Source organism: Amblyomma maculatum, chromosome 3, assembly GCF_055883805.1.
Source record: "Amblyomma maculatum isolate TAMU_Amacu chromosome 3, ASM5588380v1, whole genome shotgun sequence".
In the NCBI taxonomy this organism is placed as follows: domain Eukaryota; kingdom Metazoa; phylum Arthropoda; class Arachnida; order Ixodida; family Ixodidae; genus Amblyomma; species Amblyomma maculatum.
The window spans coordinates 13807353-13822508 of NC_139346.1; the positions used below are offsets into that span (position 1 = coordinate 13807353).

The 15156-nt window shown below is 47.1% G+C and overlaps 1 protein-coding gene and 1 long non-coding RNA gene across 2 annotated transcripts; both read right to left on the bottom strand.

The window, feature by feature from the left end:
* Positions 1–1757: 1757 nt before the first annotated feature.
* On the bottom strand, positions 1758–2306 carry LOC146194247 (uncharacterized). Its single transcript, XR_014705845.1, has 3 exons — positions 2176–2306; positions 1986–2059; positions 1758–1904 (listed from the first exon to the last, which is right to left on the bottom strand). It is a non-coding gene; the product is annotated as an uncharacterized LOC146194247 (long non-coding RNA).
* Positions 2307–4921: 2615 nt separating this feature from the next.
* On the bottom strand, positions 4922–9385 carry LOC146194248 (uncharacterized). Its single transcript, XM_084596024.1, has one exon. It carries the CDS (start codon positions 9383–9385, stop codon positions 4922–4924), a length of 4464 nt encoding a protein of 1487 aa, XP_084452150.1.
* Positions 9386–15156: the final 5771 nt, after the last annotated feature.

The following is a 15156-nucleotide window of genomic DNA, read 5'->3' on the forward strand; positions in this document are numbered from 1 at the left end:
AAATAAAACCCCATATACTTTGCCGATATGCACAGAAATACTGCCTTTTGATAACTAGGCATACGCAGCCCCTACCTCCACCATCTGTGCTTGCCTTGGATTGCAATGCCTTGTGTAACGTGCACAAAGGGATTGTACTTTATTTTGCAATTAATTTCGCATGTACATTTTGGTGAACTGTCTGCAGCCACAGGGCCTGCTTTTGAGCTGCATAGATTGTTTTCTCCTCATGGAAGTTTACAGTTGACAAGTGTTCTGTTTGGTTTATGGGGTTTAATGTCTATTGGCTATGAGGGATGCTGTAGTGGACAGCTCCAGAAAATTCTGACCACCTGGGGCTTTTATGTGCACTGACATCGCAAAGTACAAAGCCGCCTTGCATTTCGCCTCCATCAGCTGCCATCGCAGCTGAGAGTAAACCTGTATCTTTGGGATCAGCAATCAAGCTCTCTTATCACTGAGCCACCGCAGCAGGGTACAAGTGAACATGGCTGAAAACAGATCCACGGCATGGAAAGTTTTCCCAGCTGGTGTACCTGTAGGCAGGTGCAGAAACATTTTCTACAAGATTTTGCCTTGCAAACAAGCAACATTTGTGCACAACCTGCACTGTGTGCAAGGAGGCTGCAGTGACAAAGCCGGCACCTGTTTCCAAAGCTAAGGTTAAGCTTGGCCACAAAGCTGCACATGCAAAAAATGAAATGATGCATTTTGAAAACCCCAATGCTCAGCTTCATTCAAAGATGTGTACAAAGCCAAAATTCCTTTTGCCAAACATGAAATCCATGTTTCCTGCACAGCTGTTGTGCATAAGATGCCCATCTGAAAACCAATAATCAAAAGTTTCGCACCTTGCTTAACTGTGAAGAATCCATTTTTATTGCATGCTTCAAGCTTACTCAAGCTGTTGGGCTGTTCCTAATTCGTTAGCATTGTGCAAATTATTGCAGTGCAAGTTTGCCAGCTGGCTAACGTGCATCATTTAAAATGACGCACTCTAGCCCCCCAACCAAGCTTGAACAAAACTAGCCAGGGTTCTTCAATAAATTTGCATTTCGGAAACACCCTGGAGCCTGAAAGTTGCAAGGAATGGCGATTGCTAAATGGCTTTTTTCAGCTGCACAGAGCCTTCAATAAGCTCAAGCTTATGACACTATTTGGCAGTAAAGTCTTCTACTGGCTTGATTGGTGCACTATCCACAAAAAAGCATTGGCACACGTGCTGAGCAAGTCTAGATTAGGAAATGTTAAATGGTTCACAGGGCAAAGCACAAGCTGCTTTATTCTAGGTGTAGGAAATTACCAACATTACAAAATAGTGAGAGGGTACGTACACAGGACAGGAAAGGAAATGGCTGACTAAATATTCTCAGCCTGTGGAGTCATCTGCCTGACTGTTGGGTCAAACGCTATGCAACCACTAGATAATTCCATTCTTAAAAGCTTGGGCTCGCCTCATAACAAAGGCATTAATATTTCTCTGTTTTGCTGCATTAAATAGCCGTATTGCTGACACAAGCTGCAAGTCTGCGAAGTGTTCACTAGATAAAACTGCTTTCAAGCAATGTAAACCGTGAACGCCACACTACTTCTACCGTTCCATTAGCACAAGCAGCAAGCATCGGTGCTGGAGAGCTTCTAGCAAAGAACACTCAGAAGCGAACACTCAGAAGCCGCACAAAAAAAGTGCCTCGGTAGTAGTTAAACCGCTTGCGTTTTGCATTCCATAAGGTAAATGAAAATGCGGTGCCGTTTCGAATGTTATCAACAAAGCGAGGGGTGAAGACAAGAGTAGTAGCCAAAGGAGAAATCTTCCCTACCGTGGTGGCATTCTATGCCATCAAGAGCAGTTCCCTCAAATACCGTGCGATGGGCCCTACGTAGCCGCCGTGCTCATCAATGTGCTGGGCGAAGAAAAAAGGTTAATAAAGTATATTAAAAGCGACGGAATTCGGGCAAAAACAGCGGTAAGCAGATCAGAATACATTTTTTGTCCTGATTCAACCTCCTTAATCCCGGCGTCACCCATTCCTTGGCACTTAGGTGCACACTTCTGAACCTAAGCACAAAGATATAATTTTCATAAAGCACAAACAACCGGCGCAACAAAACGCAACATAACAATCGCGCCGTCGCGAGGACGTGCGGCGGCCCTTTGATGTCTTATGTCCTTACCTGCAAGAAAAAGCAGCACCTTGGATGCGGGACGTGTTATTTATTAGCGAGGACCGTGAAACTTTGTTATGGGTAAACATTCAGGACAAGAAATCTTCAAAAAAGACGGTCACTTCTGCGTCTCAGCGCAAAACATGGAGGCAACCATCTTGAATGTTTTTTTTTCTTTTTTTTTTGGTGTACATACACAACAGATGGCGCGAGACGCTGCAAAAACGATAATGATGATAATGACCGCGAATTTTGAAAATTTAATTTGGGCAGAAGGGTGGCGTTTTTCCCTTAAATTAGGCGCAAATCGACGAGTTTATAGGCAGACGCCAGGCATGAAAGGGAGATTCAATTTGTCTACGAAAAAAAATTTACGCCATACATAGCATAAAAACAAATCCCACTATAGTCATTTTCGACTTCAATTACACTCAGAGACAACTTATGGCAGTGTGGCCAAGGCTAGGCAGAAAAGGTAAGATAGGCTGCTGTTCCCTAGCCTTGGAAAAGGAGCCAACTCACCCCTAGTGACCTTACACTTTCTCTTCAATTTATCCCTTTCACCCGTCCCCTCGCCTTCCACAGGGCAAGCCACGAGGCAAGAGGACCATGGCTGTCCTCTTTCCCTTCCTGTCTGGCCTTGGCCACAGTGAGAAAAAAAAAGGGTATCCCTTAGTATATACATAAAATATACTGACAATGAAACATGAACTGATCGCGCAGCGCCTAGCTTGTCCGTGCGACCCTCCATAGCAGTTGCAGATCCTGTATGGCCCGAGAACTTGTGTTCCGTCCAAAAAGCAAGGTAAGGCACAAGCTTTCTAAACTGGTTTATTTTATTTCATACATACTGCTAGCCTCCTTTTGGAGGCTGTTGCAGGTTTGGGGCATAATATAGAAACAGCAAATGACAGGAATACTGACAATCCACAGTTGTCTAATTTTTATATAATTCTATATGGCAGTGTGGAACAAGAAATGGAAAAGAAGGATATGATACAATATAATCACACTGAAGACACATGTTTCACTATATTTGTATAGAGGTCAGGCTACACATATATAGGGTACTCAAGGAACAATTGCCAGCCGTGAACTGAACCCATCTAGTGATGAGCAATTAACCACTTCATCGGCTAAACCATTCCATTCGCGGACCGCCAGGGGAAAGAAGGTGAACGTATCACAGTGTGCTCGATACTCGACTAAATGCTTGGAATGACGCATTCTTTCGTTTCTATGTGGTGACAGTTTAATAAATTTGGAAGCTGTATGCAATCAAGAACATCCACACCGTGCGTGCTGCATAGCAAACAGCCTTCGGATACTTGCCGTTGAATCAAACTATAATTGGAGTCTCTATAAAAGTCTTGACCATGAACTGCAGTACTTTATGTTGCTTTTCACCTCATCTTGGTTTGCAACTTCAGGTTTAGGTTCAATGCACAGGCAAGTTCTGAGTGTACCTGAGTGTAACTATAGGCAGGGGTGTTGGAAGAGGAGGGAAGGCAGGGAGGTTAACCGAAGAAGAAACCGGTTTGCTACTCTGCACTGGGGGAAGGGGCTAAGTGGATATAAAAGTGATGGGTAAAAGAAAGTTACAGAAATATGAAGTCAGTACTGTCACATCACAGCCATATCACGTCGCATCGCAGCAAAATCACAGTCTACCGATCAGGCCCGTGGTTTTCATGAAGCAGAGCAGTGCCTGGGAGGTCTTCACCGCAGCCAATGGCATATAATCTTGGCATATAATCGCCGCAGCCAATGGCATGTAATCTTGATTTCTGTCAGAGGGTGTTGTCACTACATATCTAGAACGTGAGTCGAAAAACCAGAGAGGTGTACATCTCGAGAAACAACTTTTAGTATAACCATAAACAACAAAAAAAAAAACAAAAAGAAATAGGTTACAGGGCACCAATTAGCATGCACACATCAGGCAACACCACACGCAGGTGGATTTAAGGATCGCGACAATATGGTCCTAATTGGTCTTTAGAGTCCTTCACAAAACAAAAACGAATCGATGAGTAGGCAAATGTTCAAATCGGTACTTAGCGGCGATTCAGATGAGGGGTGTCGCTCGAGTTGTCCTCGCTGGGGCCTCCGGAGCGTAGCCGAAGGAGCGTCTCGACGATCCGGATCGCGGCCGAGATACGTCGGCCTAGGAGGGCAGCCTCGATGCGTCTTTTTCACTCCAGGTCCAAAACTCGTCTCCCTCCCTGCCCCCGGGGCAGCCGCACGGAGCAGGCGTCGTCGCATGCATACCGTTCTCCTCTCCCGCCGGGAGCATTGCGCCCATGTATCTTCCCGGCCGTGGGATCCGTGAGTTGGCGTGACCTTGAGGTTCCCGAAACCGCGCGGTTACGACGTCTGGTCTTCTGTCTAAACGATTATTGCTTCCGCGCAGACGCGCGCACTTTACGCCGTCTGCCTCGCTCCGTCCCCGTGGTATACGTCTGCGTCGTCTTTTGCGGGCCGGTTGTTTCTTCGTTTCCGTTCTTGTTAATTATTTGCTTTCCTTCCTGAGGCGGCGTCTTGCACTCACACGTGACAAGTACCCCCACACTTAAGAGTTTTCCCGCACGGAAAACTACTCACTGGCGTAATAAACACACACACGCACAGGCAAACGTCACAACAAACGGCACTGTTCACATAGTACAAACCATCAATAGCAAAGCTCGAACACACGTGTTTACTTCGTTTCTGCTGCTATATGGACATGCTACACACGCTGACAAATATAGCCTTAGTTCAGCCTACTTAGGAAGTCCGCTCCTACGTTTTCTCTCCCTTTTATATACTCGATGTCGAAGTCGTACTCCTGGAGCGTCAGACTCCACCTCATCAGCCTTCCGTTTGACCATTTAGTTTTTGTCAAACACTGTAGGGGCTGGTGATCCGTCTGTACTTTGAAATGTGTTCCGTACAAGTACAAGTGAAACTTCTTTACTGCCCACACCAGTGCTAAACATTCCTTTTCTACCGTCGAGTAGTTCTTTTCGCACTGGCTAAGCTTCTTGCTCGCATACGCCACAGGGTGCAGGATGCCGTCTTCCTCCTGCATCAGTACTGCGCCCAGAGCTGTGTCTGATGCGTCTGTGCGCAAAACAAATTCCTTGTCTACATTAGCGGCTAGCAAGACGGGTGGTTGCGCCAAGCATTCTTTCAGTTGACTGAACGCTTCTTGGTGTCGGTCAGTCCAGTGCACCGCATTTGGCGCCCCTTTCTTTGTCATTTCTACGAGTGGGAGAGCTTTGTCGGCGTACTGTGGGATGAATTCCCTGTAATATCCAGTTAATCCTAAAAACGACTGCACCTGTTTCTTGGTGTTTGGTCTTGGTGCCGCCTGTATTTTTTCCAGGATATCTGGCTTCGTCGCTATCCTGCCCATTCCTATCTCGTGCCCGAGAAAAGACACTGATTCGAACCCGACCTCGCACTTTGTGGGCTTCACCGTCAGGTTTGCCTCACGGAGTCTCTCGAACAGGGCTTCGAGCGCATTCAGATGTTCTTGCCAAGTATCTGTGGCGACCAGAATGTCATCTATATAGTGGTGTACATTTGGAAGACCGCCCAAAACCTTTCTCATTAGCTTAGTGAACGTGGCTGCGGCAGTTTTTAAGCCAAACGGCATGAATCGAAACTGGAACAGGCCGTTAGCGCATGAGAAAGCTGTTTTTTCTTTGGAACCTTCCTCCATTGGTATTTGCCAATAACCTTTCGCGAGGTCGAACTTCGAGAAAAATTTCTTCTGCGCGACGCTCGCAAACACCACATCGATTCTCGGAATCGGCTCGCTGTCAGGAATTAACACGCTATTGAGCCGCCTGAAGTCAACACAAAGTCGATTGGAGCCATCTGTCTTTTTGACGACTACGAGGGGTGAGTTATAGGCAGACTCCGTGCGTTCAATTATGCCAAGTTCCAGCATATCTTCTACTTCTCTCTCGACTGTCTTGTGTGCAACCAGTGGCAAAGGATACTGCCTGACGTGTATGGGCTGCTCGGTGGTCAGTCGCAGCTTGCACTCAAGAAGCTTCGTCTTCCCGGGCAGGTCTGAGAAAATGGTGTCATATCGCTCCAGCAGACACTTGACTTGCGCTATCTTTTCTGTGTCCAGAGTCGGGTTAAGCGCCGCGTCCCTTGGTCCCGATGTCTTTCTTGTGTTGAAAGTAGGCACTTCCCCCGCGTCCGGTTCATCATTGATGACCATGCAGGCGATTGTATGGTCAAGATCAGGACGCCTCTCTTCATAACCTTTCAGCATATTTATGTGGAATACTTTTTTGTTTCCGTTCACGAGTAGCTCGTAGTCTACTTCATTCTTCTTTGCTGTTACTGGAAATGGGCCCTTCCACTGCATTGTGAGCTTGTTCTTTTCACTTGGCAGCAGGATCAAGGCTTTGCCCCCTGGCTTGAGCTGTCGATTCACCGACTTTCGATCATAAAATTTCTTATACTTCTCCTTTGCGGCTTCCAGGTTGCAGTGTGCGATCTTGCAGGTTTCTTCCAACCTCTCTCTCAGCTCCAGTACGTAGGTATACGTGGTCTTCTCTTCCGTTCCCAATTCTTTATTGGACCAGAACTCTCGGAGAATGGTTAGTGGTCCTCTGACGGCTCTGCCGTATAGTATTTCAAACGGCGAGAACCCCAAACTTGACTGAGGGACCTCGCGATATGCAAATAGCAGTGCCGGGAGGTATCGATCCCAGTCGGCCGGTCTTTCTTGGCACATTTTCCTCATCATGTGCTTGATTGTCCCGTTGAAGCGCTCCACCAGGCCGTTGCACATCGGGTGATAGGGGGTCGTCAGCAGTTGCTTCATTGACATGAGTCGGCTCACTTCCTTCATTAAGACCGATGTGAAATTGGATCCCCGGTCTGTAAGCATCTCTTTCGGCACACCATATCGCGAAAACATCTCGAGTAGCGCTTCGGCCACCTCGACTGTATCGATAGTTTTCAAGGCAATAGCATCCGGGTACCTAGTCGCCATGTCGACCAGGGTGATGACGTACCGATTTCCTCTTCTTGAGGAAAGTGTCATAGGCCCAATGATGTCGACTGCCACCCTCTGGAATGGCATTTCAATGGTCGGCATAGTTGCAAGTGGTGCTTTCCCAACTCTTCCTTTCGGTACCGTTCTTTGGCATATGTCGCAAGATCTGACATACCGCTTCACGTCACTCTGCAGGCCAGGCGAGTAGAATTCTTCGGTTATTCTGTTCACTGTGTTCTTGGCACCTTGGTGTCCAGCCATAATCGAATCGTGACCCAGACACATGACGGATGGTCTCAATTCTTTTGGTGTCACTAGTTGTAGGGCTTCCCTTCCTGAGTTGAAAGTACATTTTCGGTACAACAGCCCATCTTGGATGAGAAACTGGAATGTCGTCCGGCCTTTCTTTCTTTTTAGAATTTCGCCAACCTTCTTGAAACAGTCCGCCAGTGACGCGTCGTTGCTTTGCTCCTGCGCTACCTTCTCGGGAGTCACCTTCAGTAGTTCCGTCGCAGGAACCTTGAGTTTGGGCGTCCTCCCTTGTGCTGCTTTTGCTGCTCTAGTCTGTACGGCAAACGACACTGTGGGTGTTTCGACTTTTCCTTCAGCCGGCTCTAGGTTTCCGCTGCACTCTCTTGAAATCACGTTGGAGGGAGTCTTCACAACGGTTTCCTCTTCATCTTTTTCATCCTGATCCGGGAAATGTTCCCCGCTGAGGGTCCAGTCGGCATCGGGATCGTCAACTTTTCGTACGCCCGCGATGTTTCCTAGCACCAAGTCATATAGGGGTGCATCTAGGCATTTCGCCAAGACCGGCCCCGAATAGTACGGTGTAGAAATTTCAATCATTGCCTCGGGAAGGTAGCGAACCGTGCTGTCAACCAGTAGCACCGCCGCAAGTTGACCGGTAAGCTCCTCATCTTCAACAAGGCTCCTTCTTACTAGGACAGTGTTTGTGCCACTGTCTCTCAACACGCTCACGCGCTGTCCGCGAATTTCACCTTTAACTACAGGCATCGACTCGCTGACGGTTGTGTGCCTTGCCGTTTCCCCTTCCGATCTCTCACCCTCTGCCGTCTTTTCGACTTCCTCTGCGGTCAAGTCAGTTTGTCGGGGATGTACGATACACGCGGCTTTCTCTTGCGTCCGATATCTGCAGTCTTCTGTACGGTGGCCCCTCTTGTTGCAGTTTTGGCAGAATGTCTGCGTCTGCCCTCTATTTCCTCCAAGCCTACAGTCCGAGGCGCGGTGTCCAACACGGTTGCACAAGAAACACCTCGGGGGTTGCCTAAATGTGCCACTTTGCACTCCTCGCTTTACCGCGTCGACATCGGAAGCTCTCCCGTTGTCTTCCTTGACCTTTCCCAGGTTTCTATGGCCTTGGGCTTCCATGAACTGGTCAGCATATTCTGTAAATTCCTCTACTGTCTTCAACTTCCGCTCTTTCAGAAATATGGCCAACTTCGGGTGACAGCAGGCCAAAAACTGTTCTGCCACCATTAGATCTCTCACCCCTTGGTATGTTTTTTCAACCTCTGCCATTTCCAGCCATCGCTCAAAGTAGTTCGACAATCGCGATGCGAACTGCTTTGCTGTTTCCGCATCATTTGGTTTACTGCTTCGAAACCTATCTCGAAAACCTTCCGCGGTTAAACGGAACCTCTGCAGAAGTGTTTTCTTCACTTTTTCATAGTCCGTCGACTCTGATGCGGGCATCCTCCCAAAGACTGTTAATGCCTCGCCCACCAGACAAAGGCTCAGGGCTGTTGCCCATTCGCTCTTACTCCATCCTTGGCCTGTAGCGATTCTCTCGAAACGGTGCAAATACGCATCCAAATCGTCCCGCTTATCGTCAAAAGGAGCCATCAGCTTCCTTGGACAGACCGCTGTTGGGCGTGGGGCCCCAACACCTGACGAGAGTCCTGTTGCCTCTGGCACGGCTCCAACGTTAGTGTTCGCAAATCGTAACCTGAGTTCAAGCACTTCTTTTTCCTGTGCCATTCTCTTTTCTTCTACCTCAGCCATCCGCTTAGCTCTCTCTTCTGTTTCACGTGCCTGCTCGCGAGCCCTGTCGCTCTCTTCAAGCGCCTGCCTGTGCGCCAACTCTTTTTCCTCTCTGTGTCTCGTTTTCTCTTCCTCATAAAGAGCCATTGTTTCCTCTTTCGTGAACCCGAGCTTTTCGGCTCTAAGCATAAGCTTTTGGAGGTCCATCTCTCTGGTTTTAGCACGAACACAAGCGTGTTGACTTTAACGTTCAGACAAAATGACTAAAGAGAATCCTGGCAGGCTCGCCATAAATTTGTCACTACATATCTAGAACGTGAGTCGAAAAACCAGAGAGGTGTACATCTCGAGAAACAACTTTTAGTATAACCATAAACAACAAAAAAAAAACAAAAAGAAATAGGTTACAGGGCACCAATTAGCATGCACACATCAGGCAACACCACACGCAGGTGGATTTAAGGATCGCGACAATATGGTCCTAATTGGTCTTTAGAGTCCTTCACAAAACAAAAACGAATCGATGAGTAGGCAAATGTTCAAATCGGTACTTAGCGGCGATTCAGATGAGGGGTGTCGCTCGAGTTGTCCTCGCTGGGGCCTCCGGAGCGTAGCCGAAGGAGCGTCTCGACGATCCGGATCGCGGCCGAGATACGTCGGCCTAGGAGGGCAGCCTCGATGCGTCTTTTTCACTCCAGGTCCAAAACTCGTCTCCCTCCCTGCCCCCGGGGCAGCCGCACGGAGCAGGCGTCGTCGCATGCATACCGTTCTCCTCTCCCGCCGGGAGCATTGCGCCCATGTATCTTCCCGGCCGTGGGATCCGTGAGTTGGCGTGACCTTGAGGTTCCCGAAACCGCGCGGTTACGACGTCTGGTCTTCTGTCTAAACGATTATTGCTTCCGCGCAGACGCGCGCACTTTACGCCGTCTGCCTCGCTCCGTCCCCGTGGTATACGTCTGCGTCGTCTTTTGCGGGCCGGTTGTTTCTTCGTTTCCGTTCTTGTTAATTATTTGCTTTCCTTCCTGAGGCGGCGTCTTGCACTCACACGTGACAGGTGTCCATATAGACACTCTAGTGCAGGGCAGAGACATTGTATGTGGTCCACTCGCAAAGAATGTGGCCTATAGTCTCGTCAGACCCACAGGTTGCACATGCAGGGCTATTAGCCATACCTATCACAAACGAATGAGAATTTGTGAACGCTACACCAACCCACAGGCAGCACAGCAAAGTTGCTTCACGTCGGGGTAGGCCGTGTAGAATCCGGAGCTTCAGGTCAGGAGCAGGGGTGCCGAGAGGCCTGTTCTGCTTATGATATAATGACAGCACCACATTTAAGCTGCAGTGAATGTGTTTTGTTAAGAATGTTGCAATAAGTGGGTACCGCACGGTTGCTGATTTATCTATACATAGGAGAGTGTCCCCCTTATATGATACAGGGAAAGAAATAACCACATAGCGATCAAAAGGATGGAGGAAGGAGAGACTGATGACAGCATGCTTTCTTGCCACTGAAAAACTGTGGAATAAAAGAAATCAGACTAGTGCCAAGAGACGGTTGGTTGATAACTGGTTTATGGGGTTTAATGCCCCAAGCATCTCGAGTCGTATGACATCAAGAGAAGTGGTTATGGAAAAACCAAGCACATATAACAGTAGGACAAAAAAAAAAAAGACATACCAGAACTTGCCCAGACATAACAGATAAACAAATAAACAGACAAGTGTAGCAGTATAACACCAAAGCATTGTGCCTTACAACATATTTACAAATTTGCTTCCATGTGCATGCAGAAACTTGTTATAGCCTTTTCAAGGTCATGGAATCAAGCATGTTGCATGCAAGGGCAAAAGTGGCTGTAAGCGTGGGAAGAAGGTGACACAAGCCGCTGACAAGGAGAAAGCTTTGAAACAGTTCACAGGAATAGGGAACGTAAGGCACAATGAGCAGGTACAGGTCTGGACAGTATCAAGGAAGCGACAGTGGCTGCGCACGATTGCGTCGCATGAATGTGAAATGTGTAGCCTCTCAAATGACGTCAATGTATCCATATGCATTTTAGCGTGCAGTTGCTGTTTGTTTGCTTTTCTTTTTTTAGCGAAGTGGGGGCTTGACTATGGCAGGCCTGAACTGTTTGAGATCAAGTTAAATATTTATCTAAAGCTTTCCTGAGGCCTAAAACTCCATTCGTGTTGTATCTGCGGAAATACGATTTCCCATCATCATTCTGTTGTTCTGTATACTGATGTCCATTTAAAGCAAGAATAACATCAGGAGAATGTGGCTGCTAATATTTAATTTCGCAACAGATGCTTAAGCTAGGGCAGCGCAAAATGCTGAAGCCATTCTAGTGCTCAATAATACTGGGTGAGGTTAGAGCATTGAAGGATACTGGTTCATATCTACGGCACTCACACGCCATGCACGACTATCCTACGAGGGTGTGGAGGAGCAAGCAGTCGGAGGTTGCAAGCCCAAGCCACGGATGACAACAAGGACAAGTGAGCGGATGTCTATACCATGAGGTAATGCTAATTTAAGCATCTAGATCATCATCATCATCATCATCCTCAGCCTGACTATACCCACTGCAGGGCGAAGGCCTCTCCCATATTCCTCCAATTAACGCGGTCCTGTGCGAGCTGCATCCACTTGACCCCTGCAATCTCGTCCGCCCCCTGCTAAGCTTTCCTCCGCTTGGAATCCAGTTTGTTGCCCAATGCGACCATCACTTATCCTTTCCTCGCGCTACATGTCCTACCCATGCCCATTTCTTCTTCTTGATTTCCATTAGAATGTCAGTGACGAGTTATTTCTCTGACCCACTTTGCACGCTTCCTATCTCTTAACATTACCCCTACCATTTTTCTTTCCATAGCCCTCTGCGTTGTCCTCAACTTTAGTAGAACCCTCTTTGTTAGCTTCCACGTTTCAGTCCCATAGGTAAGTACAGGTAAGATGCAACTGTTGTATGCTTTCCTCTTGAGCGATACCGATAAACTGCTAGTCATAATCTGGGAGTACTTGCCAAATGTGCTCCATCCCAGTCTTATTCTCCTTGTTATTTCTCTTTCATGGTCCGGATCTGCTGTTACTACCTGTCCTAAATAGATATATTCGCCTACTACTTCAGTGCTTCGCTACCTAACGTAAACTGTTTTTCCTTCCCTAGGCTATTAAACATTACCTTAGTCTTGTGCATATTGATTTTCAAGCCTACTTTTTTACTTTTCCTGTCTAGGTCATCATTCTTTGCAATTGATCCCCTGAGTTACTTAGCAGACAATGTCATCAGCAAATCGCAGATTACTGAGGTATTCTCCATCTACTCTTATCCCTAACTGCTCCCATTCTAGATGTCTTCTTTCTTAGATTCTAGCATCTAGATATCACTGCATAAATTGTTCATGGTTTTTTGTGCACCTATTTCTGCTTACAGCTTTTCTTTGCTTGTATTGTAAGTTATTTGCGTTTATTTGATGAATCCCCCTCCCTATGTAATGCCCGCAAAGGCCCTTAGGGTATTTGAAATAAATAAATAAATAAAAAAAATATATAGGTGTGTAGTGCTAACAGTAAGTGCTGGAGTAGCTCGGTGCAGTAAGCAGCCAACAAGTGTGGCAGTTACGAGACGTAGTGTTGGGTTGAGCGCTGGGGTGTTATAGCGTATAAGTGTGTATTTCAACCCAGATTCAATTTCAGTTTGGTGGAATGACTATGCAGGTAATTCATTGGGTATAGGGTGTGGCATGTCCAGACGATACCAACGACAATGGCAACAATGTGGCCTCACAGATTGACACTCATATGTTTTAATTGTTGCTATAAATGTTTTTCAGTCACTTAACAAATTGCTATCCATAGCAGAAAAAATACTCATGCACTGAAAAATAAAATGAAAATACTGAATATAATGCACATATATATACCTTGCTACATGTACTGTACATGTAGGGAGCCAAGGATGCGAAAGTTGTCCAGAATAAACGAGCGGCTGCGTCTCCAAGACTGCTGACAGTAAAAACAAAAAATGGCATAGACACATGTAAACACTGAAATGAAGAGAGTGCTCTACCAAGCAGCACTGCATATGAGATATTAGCCCAAGTTTATAGTCTACTAACACGTATACAGTAACAAGGCAGCTGCAAGTGACCTGAAGGAAGTTAAGCAAGCTACCTTCCTGGCCGCATTTTGGCAGCTCGCTGCATTCGTTACTCTGGGCCTCAAGCGAACTACTGTATAGTATTGTGTCATAGTGTATATATATATTTTTTTATTTTTACCTACCCTGTCCTTTCTCCCTATCGTTCACCTCTTTGATTTCCTCTACCCCTTCGATCCTCGCTATCCCTTCCACCGCCCCTGTTCAGGTGCTTCAGATATCAGATACCGGGACTGGGAAACATCTTTTCTTTCCTTTTGTATATGTAATAAAATAACCACTAAAACAACAAATGCTGCTAATGCTAATCATCTTAAATTAGAATCAGATAAGCAGCAAGCTGACACAGTATAGTGCCTACGTTGTCGTGTAGCATTGTCGCAAGCTCCTGATAGAAAAATAAAATGTATTTGCGCAAAGCTTTGTTGGAAAGAATTTCATTCCTTCCAAAGTCATTTTTGCTATACTGCTTATATATCGATACATGTTCCGATAAAACACACGAGTTTTGCACCGTCTCCAGATTGCTTTCCAAAGCTAGAAGCTGGCACCCATGCCACAGAGATATAAGTAATTGACAAATTGCACGCTAATTTCGATCTGTCATATCTGCAAGCTCAAAAACAATTAAGTACCAGGTTGCTGTTTAGCTTAATTCACTGCTGAATGACACCTCTCGCATTGATTTCGCAGACAAAAATGGACACGACACCCACCTACCGCTGCACTCAGCGCACTATGTCAAAAAACAACAGCAATGACAATGGCTTACGTGAGAAGCGACGGCCGATGTCAGATCGTTGACGCAGACATCGCAAATTTGCTCGGTACCCATGAATCGAACGTCCAACTTTTGGAGTTGAATGGTTTAATGTTAAGGGTGCGTTGCACTACCTCCGCTGCAGCAAAACCACGCCAATAAACTGAGAGACTTTACAAACACTGCCCGAATGCGCCGACGACGGCCGAAAAAAAAAGAAAAGTCCGGCGCCTTTTGCGCGAGGATGTGGCGCCATCATGCGGGAGCGGGCGGGAAACACATTGAGCGGCAGTGTAGCAGACGACGCGAGAGCGCACCAAATGAAATGGCCACGCCAACGCTGGTAGAAAGCGAAAGCTTCCCCCCTTTTTTGGCCTCGTAGCGGAAAGTAGTGACAGTGATTGCAGCATATCATGTTCACGCAGTACGGGGGAAGGTAGAGCGTTTTCACAATCCACTCATAACGCACGTACGCATATACTATCTTCGTAATGTAAGAGCGTGTAGCGCGGGCCGTGTTCGACGTGACAGAATGAGACGCTCTCAGCGTGCAGGTTTTCGGCAGACAGGAGAGCGTGGGGGCAGACAGAGAGAGAGGGATCTCAAAGGGCAAAGCAGCCAGGGGTTTGTTGATGCTGCAGAGCTAGGTGGAATCGTCTCCTGTGACTTTGAGCGGCGCATATGCGCGGGGTGTCTTGAGTTACCGAGCACAATGCGGTCACCGCGGCGCCGGCATGGTGCAATGGGCGTCGCTTCCTCCTCGCGTCATCTACAACCGTGCAGCTATAGGATTTCATCCACGAAGATCGGCAGAGAGTCACATATACACACCCCGCGAAAAGGGCATTGTCCCGGCCGGAATGCACACCTGCAGGAAACGCGCTGCATTTTTCTGGCAATGGATGATTCAGAGCTGTAGCCGGTTTCTGGCCTCAGGAGTCAGAACGGATGTGGTCGCAGTGGTGAAAAGGTTCTCGGTGCGCAGAGAATGGTCATTCTGTTGTGAAAGGATCTCCAACGTTCATTTCTGCCTCCGCCGCGATTTCTGCTGA

What these genes read in the sequence shown, in the direction of transcription:
- LOC146194248 (XM_084596024.1), bottom strand. Translation starts at nt 9,385, where the DNA reads ATGGACCTCCAAAAGCTTATGCTTAGAGCCGAAAAGCTCGGGTTCACG.